This window comes from Nilaparvata lugens, chromosome 2, assembly GCF_014356525.2.
Source record: "Nilaparvata lugens isolate BPH chromosome 2, ASM1435652v1, whole genome shotgun sequence".
NCBI classification, from domain to species: Eukaryota; Metazoa; Arthropoda; class Insecta; order Hemiptera; family Delphacidae; genus Nilaparvata; species Nilaparvata lugens.
In genome coordinates, this window is record NC_052505.1 from 72,965,334 (window position 1) to 72,984,310 (window position 18,977).

Below are 18,977 nucleotides of genomic sequence, written 5' to 3' on the forward strand. Positions count from 1 at the left end.
AATTTTATAAAGATATATTATGGGTTCGCTAACAAAATATGAGAACTATGAGGAAACATAGAAACCAGTTTCGTTTCAATTTCATTTTACTTGACATATCATAATTTGACAAAAACAATTAAAAAAAAATCCAAGGGTTAGTAATACAATAGTTATGTTAAAGACGTTCTTACTAGAACTAAATAATTATTAAATTGTTAATAAATGTTGAAAATTTGTGTAATTTTGAAAAGTTATATGTTAACTACTATTTACTATAACTATTTTTATATAAACATTATAATATATGTTTACTACTACTATTTTCAAATACCTGAGTAAAACAAATGAAGTTCTACAGATAATGGAGTTAAGAGGTGGGCTACTGGTTAGTAAAATAGAATACTAGGAAGAGAAGGAATTAAAAATGTTAACAAATACAGAAGGAACAAGGACTGCCGAAAATGGAAAGTTCAATAAACATACCATTATCTAGCGAGTGTTTATGGATCAGGCGTGAACCTGTAAAAAATTAATGAATTCAAGGAGTAGCTCAAGAGGGATACAGGTGGAAAAATAAATTAAAGAATATAACAGAATTCCTCTCAGAAAAAAAGGATTTAGGAAATGAAATAAAAATTCAATAACCCGGAAAAAATAAAATAAAAAAGGAAAGTGTGTTAGAATAATTATTTTGATCAAGTTTACAGTGTGAAGCTAGAGCTGTATGTTAAGCATAGGTATAGATGGGTAATAGTTTCCTTCCAATTCTTACTAATTATTGATTTATTGCAAGTTCCATGATTATTGGACTTGAAATATTGTGTCCGTTGAAACGGAAAAAGGTTTCTAATTACATGAAAATGCTTTAATCATGAAAATTATAAATGATATTGTCATTGCTTCAAACGATTGTTTGGGATGGGGGAATCTCTGTTGAATCCTCGCTAATCCAGTTAATCCTAATAGACTTCTGTTTTGCAGCATTTTTCAATCAAAGCAAAATTTTACACAAAAATGCTCTACTGTATACAAGTTAATTTACTCATTTTTAAGAAATCCTTTCGATGCCATTACTGGGATATAACTACAGTAATTAGAAGTGAAATATTGGATTTGCTTACAAGTAATCAATTATTATCTGCTTCTAATACAGTCTTAAGGAAGTTGCATAAAATATTAAAATAATATGAAAACAGTTACTACAAAAGCCAAGCATCAATACGTGAATAATACACAACCCACATAAAAGGAATAATTGACATAATAGTCATAATTATTAGTCATGAAGAATTGGCGAAATATTTACATAGTATCGAATACAGTATTTACATAGAATAGAATTTAGTATTCGAATAAAATGAATAGCAGTTCAGTGAATTGTGAGTGCAATTTTTATTTACTTTTTGTGTAGTTGAGAAGTTGATATTGTGGTAATTATTCATATTGAATGAAAAAGACTAAGAAATTGTCAAAAACCACCCATACTTAGAAAGACCGGTTTCGGCTATTACACCATTGTCAATCTATGTCTTGATCAGAGATTGACAATGGTGTAATAACCGAAACCGGTCTTTCTAAGTATCAATAAATCTGTGGTTTTTTGACAATTTCTTAGTCTTCTTCATTCATTTTTATTTACACAAAATTCCATCGAAACTTAGTCATTTACTGCTTATTTTATTAAAGTGTGCTTTACTGGCTCAACTGTAAACTCTTAAAACTGGAAATAACAATAACAGTGTAAATTTTCATTGGTATTAATCATGACAATATAATTGACAAATGTGTGTTTTGTCTTTTGTAAATGAACATTAAAATTCAATGTTTCAGAGTAAATATAACCTGAATATTGGCATTATTTGTGAGAGAACATTGAGAAGTAGAAGAAGTTTTGGACAGTAACCTGTTTCTTCACTTCTGAATACTGTAATTGTAAGCTACACACAAAAATAAATAAGATGAAATTGCGTTACAAAAACGTAATTAGTATTATTTTTAGTTAGAAACAGAAGATAGTAATGAAGAAAATGATATGAACTTCGATATGGAACTCTGGAAGTATGTAGGTGAAAGTGAAATATGTAATTTTTGGTATACATAGTTGTTCATAGTATTTAAACAGTTAGATGTAGGTATATTATGTTGGTATATAGTTAAGTTGTTCACACGGTGATAATAGTTAATGAGTTACTAAGAAGAGTAATTCAAAAAGTAGACTGTTTAAAACATAAATGTACAGCCTATGTTGTTTGCTACAAAATAAATATCTTGGACTTCCGTATTATGTAAGCGCTGTGATCAGTCGAGTCTTTTCCTCGCAAGAGTACTTCCCGGAGCAAACCCCAAGGTCAGGAATTGAACAGTAGAATGTAAATTCACTCTTTCAGTGCAAAATTGCAATTTGCTAAACTTGGCAACACTGACATTTATTCGAACAAGACAAAAGCCCCAGCCGGAAGGAGATGTGAGTAAACCGATAAATTCGTTTTCATCGGTGAAAACTTAGAAACAAATGCATAAGATATACCTGTTCCGTTTTCTGGGTTCCTTCTATTCGTTTTTGCTGAAACAAATATTTGTGATGAATAACATTTTTTCAACGAAGTAACACGATGGAATCATCAGAGACGATCAACGCCAATATCGGCAGCTATTTCGGCAAACATCGTAACTGAATACATATTCCAGCATCGATATACAAAGTGGGGTAGCAACTTTGCAATGCCGGTTATAAATTAATAGGTCAAAAAATGTCTTCATCTACATGGAAAAGCACTTCAATTCAATTGAAACAATTTTCGCAATAGAGAATTATGAGGCAAGATGAGGTAAGCTTTTGTCAAGAAGTGTGGCTATGCTTGACGAGGACATTGAAGATTACGAAGCGAAGTGATTAATCTTGAGATGAATGAAGAGGCAGGCTTCCTTCACTTTTATTTGATCATAACTACTTCGAAAATAAAATAAGCCTGTTTCGCTTCATAATTCAAATATTCTAACTAATTCAATTGTATAACTAGAAAATTTAAATTTCAATAAATTATCAAATTTTTATGAAACCCAAAAACTATCAAGTAGTGGATACTAGATTATATTTAGCGCAAACAGTAGTACAACGTAATAAAGTACTGCGGGGAATGCACGAATGAGGTTCATAAACCCTTAACTACCAATCAATAGAAAAGCACATAGAATTTAAATAGAGGGTTGGTGGGAAAGAGTTCGAACGTATACTTTCAACAGAGAAACCAATCTAAGTCACATTTTATGAAAACTTTGAAGAGAAATAAACTGAAAGTAGTGAATTAAATGAATGCATGTGAAGAAAAACGTTAGATAAAAGGATACTATCAAGAAAATTGGAGCATTGCACTTTGCACTTACATTCCGTGCTTGAGCTTCTTCTCATTGAATTGCCATTCGATCCACGATTGCCGTCAGGCTCATCCATGCCATCATTTTGAACAAGCTGAGAAGTGTCGACGCCAGCTCTAGATTAAACAAATCAAGAAAAGGCATTTCATAATCATAATTTCCAATGAAGTATTCTAGTGAAGTTGTGTTTTTGGGGACTGAAGAGCAACATTTTCTTCCTGAAGAAAAAGTTTGTCGCCCAACAGCGTAAATAATTTCTAGTCCCATGATGGACACTTTTTCCTAAACAACAATATATTACTTAATTATTTATTTAGTCATGCACAATTATTACACTTATGTTAGAAGGCTATATACAACTATTACTTCATCATCATCCTTAACCTTCAACCATAACCTATGCACAGGCTTCCTATTTTCATTGGCTGACAAGCAGACCTTAGATGCATACGCTCATAGAGATGCCACCAATTTTATTTAAATGGGGTTACTTTAGTCCCTAGGGAGTGAAGCGACTACTTTCCTCCCAATGGATGAAAGTAGTACTCTAGTATTCTGTCCGAAAGAATAAAGTACGACTTTGGATAATAAGATAGATAATTTGGCTTGAAACCAGAGTAATTCAAGAGTTGTATAGTTGAATAAAACAAACAATTACATACGTATTGAAAATGCATGATGGTGATTACCTCAGAAATACTTCCTCCATAGTTGTTAGCGAAATTCCAATACTCGTGATACCGAAAGATGTTTTGCTTTGTTCAAGGCTCTCAAAAAGCTCGGCAAATTTCTTCGATTCTTCAATTGGCAAGGAATAGGTTAGTTGACCTTGTTGGCTTGTCTTCAATGAACCGTTTGGTATAACACTCCTGATCATTTGTGTAATAGCGTCCCTATTTGCACTTGGAATGGTAAGCAATTGTAGGTTGTATCCCGTACCTGTAGAATTAATGAGGAAAGGCATGATTAGGATCAAAGTTATTCTGGTCTATTAAACAACTTAAAGCTAATTATATTATATGTTTAAGAGAAATTCCTAAGCGGCAACAGTATAGACTCTAGCCGCGCTGTATTACCGTCTTCGCTTAGGAATGGCACCGTTAGAATTAAAATGATTGATTATAAATGTTGAAATCTCCAATTTTGTCAATATCAATTCAACTGCTCATGTTAAAAACTGGCTAGATGTAACATAGAGCTCTTATGAGCTTTTATGGTGAAATTACTAATTTTAGTCATAACAAGTTTTTGGAAAAAAATCTCATACCACTTCTAGATGGATAGATAGATAGATGTCTTTTATTTGCACTTTATAACATTACAAGTGATGTGGGCGAAGTTGAGGCAATAAGAGCCCCCTCTTCCACTTAACCCACGATGTTATTGGTTACATGAAAAATATACCTTATTCATAGAATATTTTACAATGAAACTAAAAGATTATTTACACTTCCCACCCCTGCCAACACCACCCATGAAGCGAAATCCAAGTAATTGGGAGACTGAGATTATAAGAGTTTAAAAAGGAACATGAGTGCATGGAGACTCCTATACTCGTGCAGTCTTAGAAGTACTGAGTAATCTGCTCGTCTCGTCGTAAACCAAAGATGAAGCGCACAGTTATCTTCTACTAAGATAACTTTCTTATAAATGTTGATAACAGCTTCATATTTTGTTTCTACTGTGACTATTAAATCACAGAGATCCACTAAAAAGACAAATTCATTATAATGATCCTAACTGGATTATACTAGCTACTAGGTGGAGGTTGTTTTTTGAAAAAAGTGTTTTTCATTTTATTCTTGAGAATGTTGGCCGAGATAAAACTTACCATATAATTTCTTGAGAAACATTGGACTACCGCAGCATATTATTTTGCCATGATCCATAATAGCTATTCGGTCTCCAAGAGCGTCAGCTTCTTCCATGAAATGGGTGGTTATGATGATCGTGTGATTTTGACGTAGCTCCTGCAATGGATTTCAGGGTAAGTCAAATCATTGAATAATACATCTTTAAATAATAGCGTTGTTATTAATTTATTTTTTTGAGAAAATGTTAAATAACAGTTCTCTAATATTCGTCTTCATACCAATAATCATAAAGCATATTTGTAATAGAATTGAAAATCAGATTCACATTTCATTGGAGTTAATTTCAACTTGGATCCTAAAGAAACAAATAATTTCCATAAATGAGTAAATAATATTAGTCATAATCAAAAACGACTATACAAGCTATTGAAATCTCTTTTTATTAATTCCACTGGTCTTGAAATATATCCTATATTATTATAACGGTGGATAACTGATAAGTTGAGTGATTCAAATGAAAATTGACAGCCTAGGTTTGGAGCCTTCTCATTTAAAAGAATACTCTGATAGTAATCAAATAAAACAACATCGACTCACCAGTAAACTATCCCACAATTCTCGTCTTGATTCAGGGTCCAGGCCAGATGTTGGCTCATCCAATATCAGTATCTGAAATGTTGTAACATAGAAATTAGAGAAATCTATTTAATATTAATTCAATGATTTGGCTTTACATTATGATTTTCGTCTTTACATAAGTTTCATACTTCGATGGGACTCATGAAGCTAGCGATTTTTGTTTAATTTTAGGTGTATGTTCAAAGTATAGAAACATCATGCAAAAACCAAACTTTCCCTTAATTTCTTGTAAATCAATGTCATTATTTACTGGTCTAAAAGCTTGAGATCACTATTTAAAACAATTGGAAATTTAATAATAATTTAATGATTACAAAGAATTACTAGTACTCTTACTTCGTTTTATTTTAAACACGACTAGTTTCGGCTTAACTTGCCATTATCAATTGATACTTTATTATTTGGCATTTGACAATGACAAGTTTAGTCGAAACTAGTCGAGTCTTATAAAATAAAATAAAGTATTGGTACTAGTAATTTTTTTTAATTATACTTTCAAGTAGCTCAATCAAAATACTTGAATAAAAATGATTTAATGATTGAAATAAATTCCTTTTTGCAGTTGTGTGGATACAGAGGTGTAATTTTTTACCTTGGGGTCTCCAACCAGTGAAATTGCAAGACACAATTTCCTCTTCATTCCTCCAGATAATTTTGGTGGAAAGTTGTTTTTCTTATCAAGGATGTTGAATCTACGAAGCCAATTCAGACCATCACTTTCAGCTCGTCTCTTATCCAATCCCTTCAACTGAAATAATGAAGAAATCAAATAAATCAACTAGATGTATAATAATTTCTCAAATTTAATCGAAGTGTATTATAATTTGATAGTTCATAGTTAGATGGATACCCGAAACCGGCCGTGTCATCAAAAAAATAAAGGGTACTAGTGATTCTATATGATAAAACTATCAAGTAGCCGAATGGAAATAAATAAAGATGATTTCAAATTATATTTATCCAAAATAGAAATATAAATAAAATTCAACATAGTAATAAAATATTGAATGTAGTATCTCATTCTCTTGATAACGAACTAGTTTATTTCTATAAGTTCGTTTTCAAAAAAAAAAAGATAATGTATTTAAAGAGCATTTATGAATTACGTTAAAACAGAAAACAAAATGGAAATTAATGTTGCAGAGACAGTTATTTACATCCTTAGTTACTCGAATCTTAAACAGTTTAAAAGTCACGGAAAATTCGAAAAAGGAATAAAATATCCACTTACCATGCCAAAGAAGGTTAAATGCTCCAAAACTGTCAAGTAGGGGATTACTAAATTATGTTGAGGACACAATCCAAGACTTTTCCTGAACTTATCCATATTATCGAAAATATTATAAGTCGAACCATTATCAGATGCGATGATTTTTCCAGAGCTTGGAGAATACATACCTATTGTAAGGAAAAAATGCAAATCAAGATTATAAATACTCTCATTAATTCATTCAAAAATTCAAATAGGAGAATCATGATTTCAGTTACGTTGTCCTAGTAGAGCTATATTAGATCATTAGAAGCGCTGTTCATGATCATTTGAAGTGAATTAGTATCACTTCTATTGGTATCTATTAAATTGTAATAGTGGTTGATTGTTTTTCATTAAAAATAACTTTTTGTTGTATTTGTGTGATAAAACATTAAACAGCCATATCAGATACAAATTTAAGGAATGAATTCTGAAGTGGATAATATTTGCTCTGCCTTTTGCCACCTACAGTAGGCAATAACCACTCTCACCTTCTTCCTATTTTATAACCAAATGATAGATGTATGTTTTTATGAACTATAATAATTCCAAATCTTTGAATCTCTATTCTGAAACACTAATATTTATTAATCGAATAAATTAGTGTGTTGAACACAGATGATCCTCAAAAGTAAAATAGCAACTTCTTCTTAGAAGTCCCTTCAAATGAAATAACTATTCATGTATTAAGAGCGTTAGGCTGGCCACTAACGGTAGGACATGCATGTTCATCATGCACACATACATTATTCATTATGCATGTTTTTTTCATCAGGAAGAGGCTTCTAACATAAAACAAACAATAAAAATAAATAAATCACTGTAAAATAACATAATATAATGATATAAATTAATGAATAAATGAATAAATATATATATATAATGAATAAATTCAACTTCAAATACCACGCGAAGAAAAATATGCAATAATAAATCGGAGATACAAAAACCTAACCTCAAAAACATTTGCTCGATGCCTTTCGCTGTGATGACACAACAAAGTATGACGACATGTGGACGACATGCATGTTTACCATGCATATCCTACCGTTAGTGGCCAGCCTAAAACGCGACTTTGCTTGAGCAAGACAGTTATAGCGCGACATGTAGTGGATTCAATGATACATACAGCATTAAAAGATTTACTATTAAGGTGCGTACAGATTTACGTGCCGCGAACATGAGAATTCACTTTTAATCAGCTGATGCCAAGCTTTTTATATCTGTATCTTACCGTTTCTGTAAAAATACAGATATAGTCAGCTGATTAAAAGTGAATTGCTCATGTTCGCGGCGCGTATATCTGATTCACCTTTATAGACAGCTCACTTTGGTAAAATGATTATTCACCATACACATTGTAGTTTAGCATGATAAATGAATAAATAAATACACGATCCGGTTCATGATAAATTTAGTTCAATAAGATTTTAACTTACCTGTGATCATTGACATGGTTGTAGTTTTTCCAGCGCCATTATGACCCAGCAGAGCCATAATTTGTCCGTCATAGACATCCAAGTTGACTCCATTCACAGCGTACACATCGCCCTTGAACACCTTCATCAAATTACGCACTGACAAGCCCACTTTGGTGTTGGGACCCGTTTTCTCAAAGAAAGTCTCGTTCAAATCCGTATCTTCCTTTATAACATTATTCTTCTTTCGAGAGCACATCTGTAAAAGTTGAACAAAGAATAGTATCAGTGCTTTGAAAGATTGTGAGGGAATACTATCATAGAGAAACAATAGCATGAGTAGATATCCCATGGTATAGAGCGTTTATGTCGCAACTTTTAATGTTATCTCAAGCCGATTACTGTTGATTATTGTCGAATTTTACTGTTTTGTTGGGGTGAGAGTGTATGAACGGCACAATATGAGAGACTATCAGTGTCATAAAGCTTCACAGGAAAGAACTACGTGGACTATCAGCTTGAGATATCAGTAAAAGTTGCGACATAAACGCCTCATACCATGGGATATCTACTTATGCTATTGTTTCTCTATGATACTATATAGCAGCAGTTGTATTCAATTATCTAGTAAATGGAATCATCACCATGAAACAATTATTAAGTTACAATAATCGCATTGATGATTTTTGCAGAATATTATTTTTGATGGTCATTATAAACTTAGCAAATGACATGAAGAACTATGAAGGCATTTTTCAAAGAAACATAGATTTTAATTACCTGTAAGATAACGAAATGCGAATCAAGTAATTCAATTAGAAACAAGTAAAATTAACAAGTAATATTAGTGAGAAGAAGACTCAAGTAATTCATAAATTGAATATCCATTAGGTTAGATAAATAACTGGAAGATTCCTAGAGCTGCAACCTAATAAATTATTTCTAAGATTCAAAAAAGTGAACAAATATCACCAACCTTCAACTTAATTAACGTTAATTTTTAAAGCCCGTTTTAAAATATTGATGCGAAAGGTACACTCTCATAAAATTAATAGGTAATGATGAGAAATTACCTGGAATGGGAAGTAGAGAGGTCTGGCAATACCATACTCGCCGGGCATTATACTATCGAAATACCAAATCAAGATGGAGTACAAGACACAACTCAGCAAGTAACTCAGTAAGAGCCAAATCATTTCAATTCTGGCCGCAGCCTGATCACACTCTTTGAAAAGATTGAAAAAGCTTATACCATCATCTGCAACAAAATTAAAACAATACTCATTGATTTTAACTTTTCGAAAACGCTTTCTCATAGTCGAATTTTTATTTATTTATTTATATATTACATGTCATAGGCCATTACAAGAAAAGCATGGACAATTGTCATACAAAAATCAGTCAATAAAAACATAACTTAATCTAGCAATACAAGTTCTTATTTCTAAACAATCATTACATAAATTGAAATCAACAGAGGATCTTGCATTTACTCACAAACCGTTTTCAGTGATATTTCTCAAAGTATGTAAATCTTGAATAATCGTGATAATTCGTAGGTTTATGATATAAAAGAATTGTAGCAAGATTATAGGAGAATGACTATTAAAACACAATAAAAATTATCAAGTAGGTACCCTTTATTTTATTGCAAAACTAAAAAGAAGAAGAGAGAACAGAGAATAACTATCTTCAATGTTTCGTAAGAAGGCGAGTTTAGGGCATAGCAACATATTTCAATTCTTCAATACTAAACTCACATTCAATTGAGAGAATCTATAAAGTGAAAGTAGCTTACATTGAATATAATAAATTATGAATATTATTTTAACATACTTGCTCGAAGTAAGAATGAAATCATCTATTATGATGAATATTTTTTTCTACAAGGCTACTTGATAATGTTTCTTTTTAGAATCACTACATATTAATTGACTCTGATTGAGCCCATGGTTACACAATTTCAAAGCAAAACTCGAAAATTGAAAATATATGCAGCACTCACATTGTTTTTCGAAGCTAACAATCAGATTTGCAGTTCTACTCCAGTTGAATTGTGGAAACACTATACAGGCCAAGATATTCAACAACTTTCCTTTGTCATCCAATAACTTTGGCCCAGCCAAGGCATAGAACGGACACAAATGTGCCAGCGTTACGATAAAATTCGCCAATAGAGCTGTAAAATAATCACATAAATTGAAACTTTGAAACAGAAACATAGATTCTTTTACTGTTGTATTCTTCAATACCGTAAGAAATATAGATACTTTTTTAACCAATATTCAAAATACAAATCAAAGAGATGAATTTAATCAATTTGATAGTTTATAGAAACATCTAAATGTCATAAATGTATTATGAGTATAGTGTTTTATACAATAAATGAATATTATTATCAAACATCTTTCTTTTTTTAGTTTTATAACAATTTTTTTCCTTTAATCGGAGAAGTTCCATCTGTAATCTTTAGATATTTTCACTGCCATGACACATATATAATAAAATGTTGGGGTAAGAACAGTACGGTGGCATCGATGTTTAGCTTTCGGTTTAGGTGGCACTCGCATCGACCTCCATTCAACACACAAACACATTGTTTCATTGATGGTGGTCAAGTCTCGAGTCTCGATCGCGTTTCAGCACCATCACATCTAGACTTGAATTTTCAAGTTGAGTAATAAGTATTTACCTATTTGAATGGGCAACAAACGCTATTATCATCAAGTTTTAGTGTAACTTTAATATAATTTTCCATTTGACTAAATGAATTTTACTTACAACTAGATTTAATTGTTTCTGTTAATTTTTCCACAGCGCAACACACTTTCAAGCATTCACGTGTGTTTTATATTTTTTCCACCGGAGAAATAACGAATCTAACTAATACTACATAAATATATATGTGTCCCGTTCCAGCTATAGTGAGGTCCACGTTATAATGACAGTAATTGATTAACTTTGATACTACTATCCTTGTCTATAATTTGACAAAGCAGGAAGTACTATCCTTTTCTAGCTCCTCAACGATGCCAAATCTGTTTTGACAGTGTAGAAATGTAATTAATTAAGGCAGAGAAGAGGCAACGCTGTTCTTTTATCTCTATCCACTGCCATTATAACGTGGACCTCACTATAGTGCCGGGTCTGGGTCTAATAATAAATACTATTTACGAATAAATCGAAAAAGATATATATGAATATAAATCAATAATATAATTAGTTATCGTCAAGTTATCATTATGAAACAGTACTTACGTTTCTTGAACAAACAGCAGAAGAACAAAGCATACAAGCCCATTGTTACAAGGAATAGCACAAGAACAATCCAGAGAAGAATGATGTTTGTCTTTGGGAGGAGAGCAGAGAAGTCTTCTTTGATCTGCACTTTGAGTAGAACGCTGGTGTAGGTGACATTGACCAGGCCGAACGTGAGCATGTTCATCAGCCAGCCTCCCCACAGCACCTCACGCCGTATCCCCATCAGTCGCATCAGCTCCTGTAATAACAAACATATCAAAGAGAGTTTAGAAAAATTGAAACTTAGTTTCTGCAGTAATGGCCGTATTGCTATCTAAGCAATTCATTGAACTAAGAAATTATTCCACAAATACAATGAATGGCTGGCGTAATTTGAATCTAACAACAGGAAGCGATATTTCTGTTATTTTTTTGTGAATATGTACTCAGAAGAAATACAGGTAGAATTGTACTCCCGTTGAGATACATCTGGTACTCTAGTTGGAAGGGTGACCACTTTATCCAAACCCTCTGAATATCATTCATGAGTTGTAAAATCGCTTCCCGGTGGTTTGGAACCCACCTAAAACTAAAGGGCCATTCATCTCTCGTTACCATCCGCCTCATTACCCATGCATAAGCTTAGAGCTCATGTAGGCATCACTCTAAAAAAAAATCCAGTTCAAATATCTTTCATGATGAGAAATTATATTACATACTCTAATACTACCGTATATCAAAGACAAAATATTCAATAAATATGATGGTGAGTTAAAGCCTTGTTTAAATTGAAAATTCATTGAGTTTGAAGCACGTAACAGAGTTTAGCATCGATGGATGAGAGTTGTTTATATAATATTTTGTAATTATTCCTTTATTGATACATTACCTACATTATGCTCTAAATTAATTGAATAGTTACCAGAACTTCTCTTTTTTAAACTACGAAGGTTGGAGGAGATTAGATTAGATTTCTTTATTCATGTATGTTACAATATTTACTGGCTTATACACTAATTTACATTAAATGACGATAATGCTAGTTATTCAACGAATTTTACAAAGAATAAATAATTAATCAATGAGAATAATATAGAAATGCGATTAGAATATCGATAATACAATAATGTGATGTAACTTCAAAATCGGCGGTGTTTCAACAAATAATAATTATTGTCGATTCTTTTAGAAGGATATAAAATATCCTTCCCAATTAACACACGACCGGGTACTGTGGAGAGAAAGGAATTTTTTTTTTAGTTATCTGCAAGGTACTTATATGGATATGGTCTAAAAATCTCTAACCTCACTGAACATACCATGTACGTAATTATTCACTTATAAATTGCTTGGAAGGTTACTGTGATTTTTTGGGAATTTTGGTTATTGAGTTTAAATTCCTTAACTATACAACTTAAGAATTCAACTTGACTGCTTTACCTTGGCTCCAGTTTCTTTTTCTGAAACAATTTTTGGAACTGGGAGATTTGTAGTGATCATAACTGATATGAACATTATGTACGTCAACACTGTTTCCAGCAATTCCCACAGTGCACCTGGTTTCAAATATTGAGGAACCGGGAACCTTTGAATGCCTAAGTCAATCTGTAACATAAAATTATAACATTAATTTTGCATGTACTGTATTCATTTCCAACAAACACGATCAGTTCACAAATTCTATTCAAATCAAAGAATAGTACAAGACTGAGTGTGCTAACTTCACTTTCTTAAATCTCCTGCAACCCGAAACTCATGAATTCGGTTATATGTAGACACGATGAAGCTAAGCTTCAATTTTTCTAACTGTAGTAACAAACAATTGTTCGTCAGTGTAGTTGATGGGCTATGTTGTACTAGGTTGGTTACACTAGTTCATATTTATAATTGTTATGTATTTCACAGCGTGGATTAATTTGTGATTTGTAATTGTCTGCTCTGGTTGAGCAAGATCCATATGAAGCAATGCTCTATTATTTACGGAGTGAATGACCGACTCTCCGGCTGGCTGCGTCACTTACCTGCCTAGTCTAATAAGGAAGGGCCTTGAAACTCATAATACATGCAACTACATATTCAAATACAGGGTTATTTTGAATGTATTATTGAGCTATATTAAAAATGTCATATTTACTAAAGAACCGTTCCGAAATGAGCAATTTTAATATCAATGGAAAGAAATATTTTCAAAGTAGTTTGCAATAATACAATGATTACTTGAGGCCTCTGTTAGACTACACTAGGCAGCCATCCGGCCTGGACCAGGGTTAGCTAGTCTGGTAGTAACATATTTTGGCTGCCGACCAGTGGCCAAAAAATGAATGCCAGAGCGCCTGCCAGCCAGAATGTGTCAGCTGGCTGCCCGTCACCTACAAGCCTAGTCTGATATGGCATCAACGTAATTGTTGTAAAAAACTTTAAAAACGTTTTCCATCCATTGGTACAAGGATTGTACAACATGAATTTTGAAAACTTTACGGTAATAAAAATGAATTTTGAAAACTTTACGGTAATAAAAATGAATTTCTTTACCTGTTCATCGTCACAATTATACAGTTCATATCGTCACATTTTCAAGTGTTTGACGCACTTAAGTACGTAAATAAGTCAAAGAATTAGTTTCAGTTTCCAAGACAAATATAAGAAAATGATTCAATTTGAGAGTGAAAAGGGAATAAGCTCAATGTTATTAAAATGCTTTGACGGATCCAATTTCTGCCAAGGTCACTGAATCTATCAAATTACAATCAGATATTCAATACAATCCTCATTATCTATGATCTGTGGAACGTGACAAAACTGCTAACTGAAACAAGATCATTTTTGAAACAATTCTTTAAAACAAGTACACTCTAGAAAGATCATGATCCAAGTGGGGATAGATGAATATTTCATGTTAATCATTTAAGAATCGAGGACAAGAGAATAAATTAATTTGATAAGCATTAGACATTATTATTTAGCGACCTGTGATAGTCCAATCAAATGCCTACAACCCTTTGATTAAGAAACAGTCGTGGGTTTGAATCCCGCCAAGCGCATAAATTCTACACCATGCATCATCTCATATCATTACACAAGTATAAGCGAATGGCAAGTCAACCCAAGCCAACAAACACTTGACATATAGTGCTCAAAATATAATACTTTACTGAATTGTGCAATTTATAGTATCAACTTCTTTTTTAAAAGTAATACTCATCTCTGAAATTGTGCAATTAACGGAACACGGATAGTATAGATTCTTCTCACAATGTCTTGATGAAGGTTAGTATATAGTAGAAGTCAGTAATATTTCATTATAAACATCGTATTCAAAACGTGAAAACTGGATGAAATAAAATTCTGTCATTAATACTTACATTATTAGGAATTGTTTTTCCTTGAACTTTTAAGAATCCTTCACTAAAGTTATACCCATTGTTATTGTATAGTAGCTGATACAGCACTTAGAATAGTATATAAGCTCTAGTAATTAAGATTCTTTGTCTCATTTCTGTATTTTGGGCAGTCACTATGCCGGTTTGTTTCATGAATAAATCTTTTTAAAAAGGATGTCACGTGTTCCGTTTACTTAACTGGCGCCCGAACAAACGGGACCGCAGACGTTTCGGTAAAGTTCAATTAACTTTTTTTTCGCGACCAACTGTCTCGAATCCAAAACGCGAGTGTAACTCCTCATCTGCGGCCAACCCTCATCACTCTGGAACCAAGTGCACAGCCTTCCATCCTGGCAGAGAGAAACAACACCTGGCGGCCCCTAACCAACAGAGAACCAAGCGACACGGATTCATCCACGGACGAGGACCAGGACGATCCAAGTACGCTCTCCAAACCAGTTGTGAGTACCAAACAAAAGAACTTCATCAAACCCTCAAAACTGCATCCAGTCTTATCTTCAACTTCAGAGATTTCAAAAATGGCAACAATCACTAAACCTATTCCACATGAACTCTTGAGATACATACCTCATTACGATGGTACTTCTCACAAGTTACATCAATTCATATCTACTTGCGAAGACCTTCTATCGGCTACTGTGCTGATAACATTCAAGAAAAAGAAGCTAATCACTGGATTCTTTTCAAAGCTGCTATGTGCAAACTTGAAGGACCAGCCGAAGCAGTAGCATTCAACAACAGTTGTTCTTCAATAAAAGACTTGATAAAATCACTGAAACAAAATTTTGCTGATAACAGATCTGTACCTGAACTCATTGCTGAGTTGACTGTGATGAAATCCTATCAAAGGGAACATCCTATGGAATTTTTGAACAGACTTAATGAAAAACGTACAAATGTAATTACTAAGTATAAGCTAGATGGTATTACAGGTTTACTATTAGAAAATTTGATTTGTCAACTGAATGCTACACTTGTAAATACTTTTGTGCATGGAGTTCACCCAACATTAGGGTCACATTTGCAAGTACTACAAGTACAAGACCTAGATGATGCTAGGAATAAGTTAATAAACGATTGTAGTATTGTATTACAGCAACTACGCTACAAAACCACTATTGAAACAATGAACAGGGTAGATAGTAGGAAACATTCAAACAACACAACAACATTTAGAAATCCTAATTACGAACAAAACTTTCAAAAACAATGGTCACACGAAAATTCTTTCGAACAAACACACAGACCCTTCCAAAGTAGACAACAATTTTCACCACACAATGTTCAACAAACTAACTTCCCCCAAAACTTTCAACAAAATTTTTCAAATCAAAGCTTCCAAAAACAAAACTATCGTCCAAACTTTCAACAACAACGTTTTCCACAACAAAGCTTTCAGCAGCAAAACAGTAATTTCAAACCTAACACTCAAGTAAGTTCGTCAAACACAGTGTCTATGCGCACTCAAAGAACAGACCCTGTACAAAAATTGAAAACTTACAGATCACCATATGAAGTAAACTACTTAGAGGAAGAACCAGAAGATAACTACAATCAGAACCCGATTGAGGCTATGCAATGTCAAATAAACACTTTGACTGAATCACTCAACAAACTCACGAACCATTTTTTAGAGTCAGGCCCCCAGTTTTCGGAGGACCCCCCAAGCGACTCGACTTGAACATCTTAAACAAATCTCTTCCTTACTTTCTCGATCAAAAGAAAAGAAAATGGCTAGTAGACACAGGATCTGCTAAAATTCAATTACCCAACTTCTGATCTGAGAGTAATGTTTCAAATGCAATCCCTTGGGGCATCGCGTAACTGCAGATTGCTTGTATTCCTGTATAATATTTTAAATGGAAGGATTGATTCTTCTTACCTTCTTTCTTTGCTTAACATCTATGTCCCCCAAGTGGCTCGGCGTTCCAGTTTTAGGTTCCAGCTTCCTCAGTGCAGAACCAATAATCACTATAATTCTCCAGTTAATCGTATGATGTGTCTTTTTAATCTTTGTGGAGCTCATCTTGATCCATTTCATTTGTCAACTTTGCAGTTCAAGAAAGCTTGTGTAGCCCTATACCCACCATCTTTCCGCCGGTAATTCTATGTAGGTTATTATCTTTTTTTTTTTGAATCTTCTTTTCTCTTCACCCTGGTCTCCATAGTCATCATCATCTTCTTCATTGTCAGAATCATCTCCAGCATCATCATCATCATCATCAGCATCTTCATCTCTCATAAAATTTATATAAATTTCCTCTTATTAGTAATGATTTTATTTTTGCATCTCTTTTTTCAATTAATTTTATCTAAATTCGCATTATATTATTCAGATTTTGATTATCATTTTATTATTTTTATTTTATTTTATTAGTTTTTAGTTTATTAGTTAATTTTTTTCTAGTTTATCACGCTTAGTTTTATAACTTTCTTCAGTTTGTAGTTTGCTTTTTTGTTATTTTTATTATTTTCAGGAGTATATTTTATTTATTGTGTTAAATTATATATTTTTAAGAATTGATGTATTTTCTATTGTTTTGATTGGGGAGCAATTTTTGGGGCTTGCCCTGTATGCGCCCATATTGTAATTAAATAAATAAATAAATAAATAAATAAAAACTATATGCATCCATCATTGGTCTCTCCTGAGATCACTCGATACAAGGAAGACTTTATTGTAAAAACTCCTAATGGAGAAAGTAAAGGAAACGAATATATTTTTTTCAACACTGAAAATGTATTTTCCCAACCCCATAGAATAAAGATGTATATATTTGATTTCTCCACTAAGTATGACATACTTCTTGGAAATGAAACTTTACGTGCGTTTAAGATGAATGTAAACTTTGCTAATGATAAACTTGAATATAAGGATGGAATGAAAGAATTGTTGTTTTTGCTAGATAATAAGAGTGTTACATTACAACCAGGCTACAACGTGATCTCAATCCCGGTTAAGTCAGCCCCAAATGTAACAACAGGATTAATTAAAGAAGTGAATACAGATGTATATACTGTTGAAGAAGGTATTGTAGAAATCACTGATAATAAATGTAAATGTGTTGTTTTTTCAAATGAGCTTCTGACTATCTATCCGGAGCCCATGGATGTAGAAGATGTAGAAGAAATTATAGAGCCAAAACAATTCACGACCAATTGTCCTGAAAACTTGGCAGATATAATTCAAGATATACCATCTCTATTACGAACAAGTCACATGAACGAGGAAGAAAAACTTAAAATAATTAGCCTAGTTCAGCAGTTCCCTGAAATAATAAAACGAGAAAATGATCCCTTGAGTAGTACAAATTTGCTAAAACATACAATCAATACGAAAGACGATCTTCCCGTCTACACAAAAAACTACAGATACCCACAGATTTATAGGGAAGATATTGAATTTGAAATCGACAAACTACTAAAAAACAAAATTATCCAACACTCCAATTCGCCATACAACAGCCCTATTTGGGTGGTTCCCAAAAAACCTGATGCATCAGGCAAGCGGAAAATCCGTATGGTTCTAGATTACCGTAAATTGAATGATAAAACTATTGATGATAAATTCCCCCTACCCAACATTGAAGATCTGTTTGGCAAAATAGGCAGGGCTACATACTTTTCAGCCATTGATCTGGCCTCCGGTTTTCATCAAATCCAAATGGACCCGCAATCCGTACCTAAGACAGCTTTCTCAACAGAGCACGGACATTACGAGTTTTTACGTATGCCGTTTGGGTTAAAGAATGCACCCCCTACGTTTCAGAGGGCCATGAACATAATTTTTTCAAGAATGACCAATGTACTAGTCTACATGGATGATATAATAATTTTCTCTGATAGCCTTGAGGAA

At 32.9% G+C, this 18,977-nt stretch overlaps 1 protein-coding gene across 2 annotated transcripts in view; it reads right to left on the reverse strand.

Annotated features, from left to right (window-relative positions):
- Positions 1–389: 389 nt before the first annotated feature.
- LOC120349974 (ATP-binding cassette sub-family A member 3-like) overlaps positions 390–18,977 on the reverse strand; it is a 46,160-nt gene continuing 27,572 nt past the window's right edge. Inside the window, exons 5-17 of one of the 2 annotated variants that reach the window (XM_039421691.1) lie at positions 13,161–13,325; positions 11,739–11,979; positions 10,486–10,659; positions 9,554–9,738; positions 8,502–8,739; positions 7,042–7,208; positions 6,403–6,558; positions 5,769–5,840; positions 5,189–5,327; positions 4,047–4,296; positions 3,367–3,473; positions 2,510–2,545; positions 395–501 (exon numbers count right to left, since the gene is read on the reverse strand). In XM_039421691.1, the coding sequence (XP_039277625.1) occupies positions 410–501; positions 2,510–2,545; positions 3,367–3,473; positions 4,047–4,296; positions 5,189–5,327; positions 5,769–5,840; positions 6,403–6,558; positions 7,042–7,208; positions 8,502–8,739; positions 9,554–9,738; positions 10,486–10,659; positions 11,739–11,979; positions 13,161–13,325 (2,022 nt within the window). In that variant the 3' untranslated portion in view covers positions 395–409. Of the gene's footprint in view, positions 502–2,509; positions 2,546–3,366; positions 3,474–4,046; positions 4,297–5,188; positions 5,328–5,768; positions 5,841–6,402; positions 6,559–7,041; positions 7,209–8,501; positions 8,740–9,553; positions 9,739–10,485; positions 10,660–11,738; positions 11,980–13,160; positions 13,326–18,977 lie in introns of both variants that reach the window. The other variant, XM_039421692.1, reaches the window with a different exon arrangement.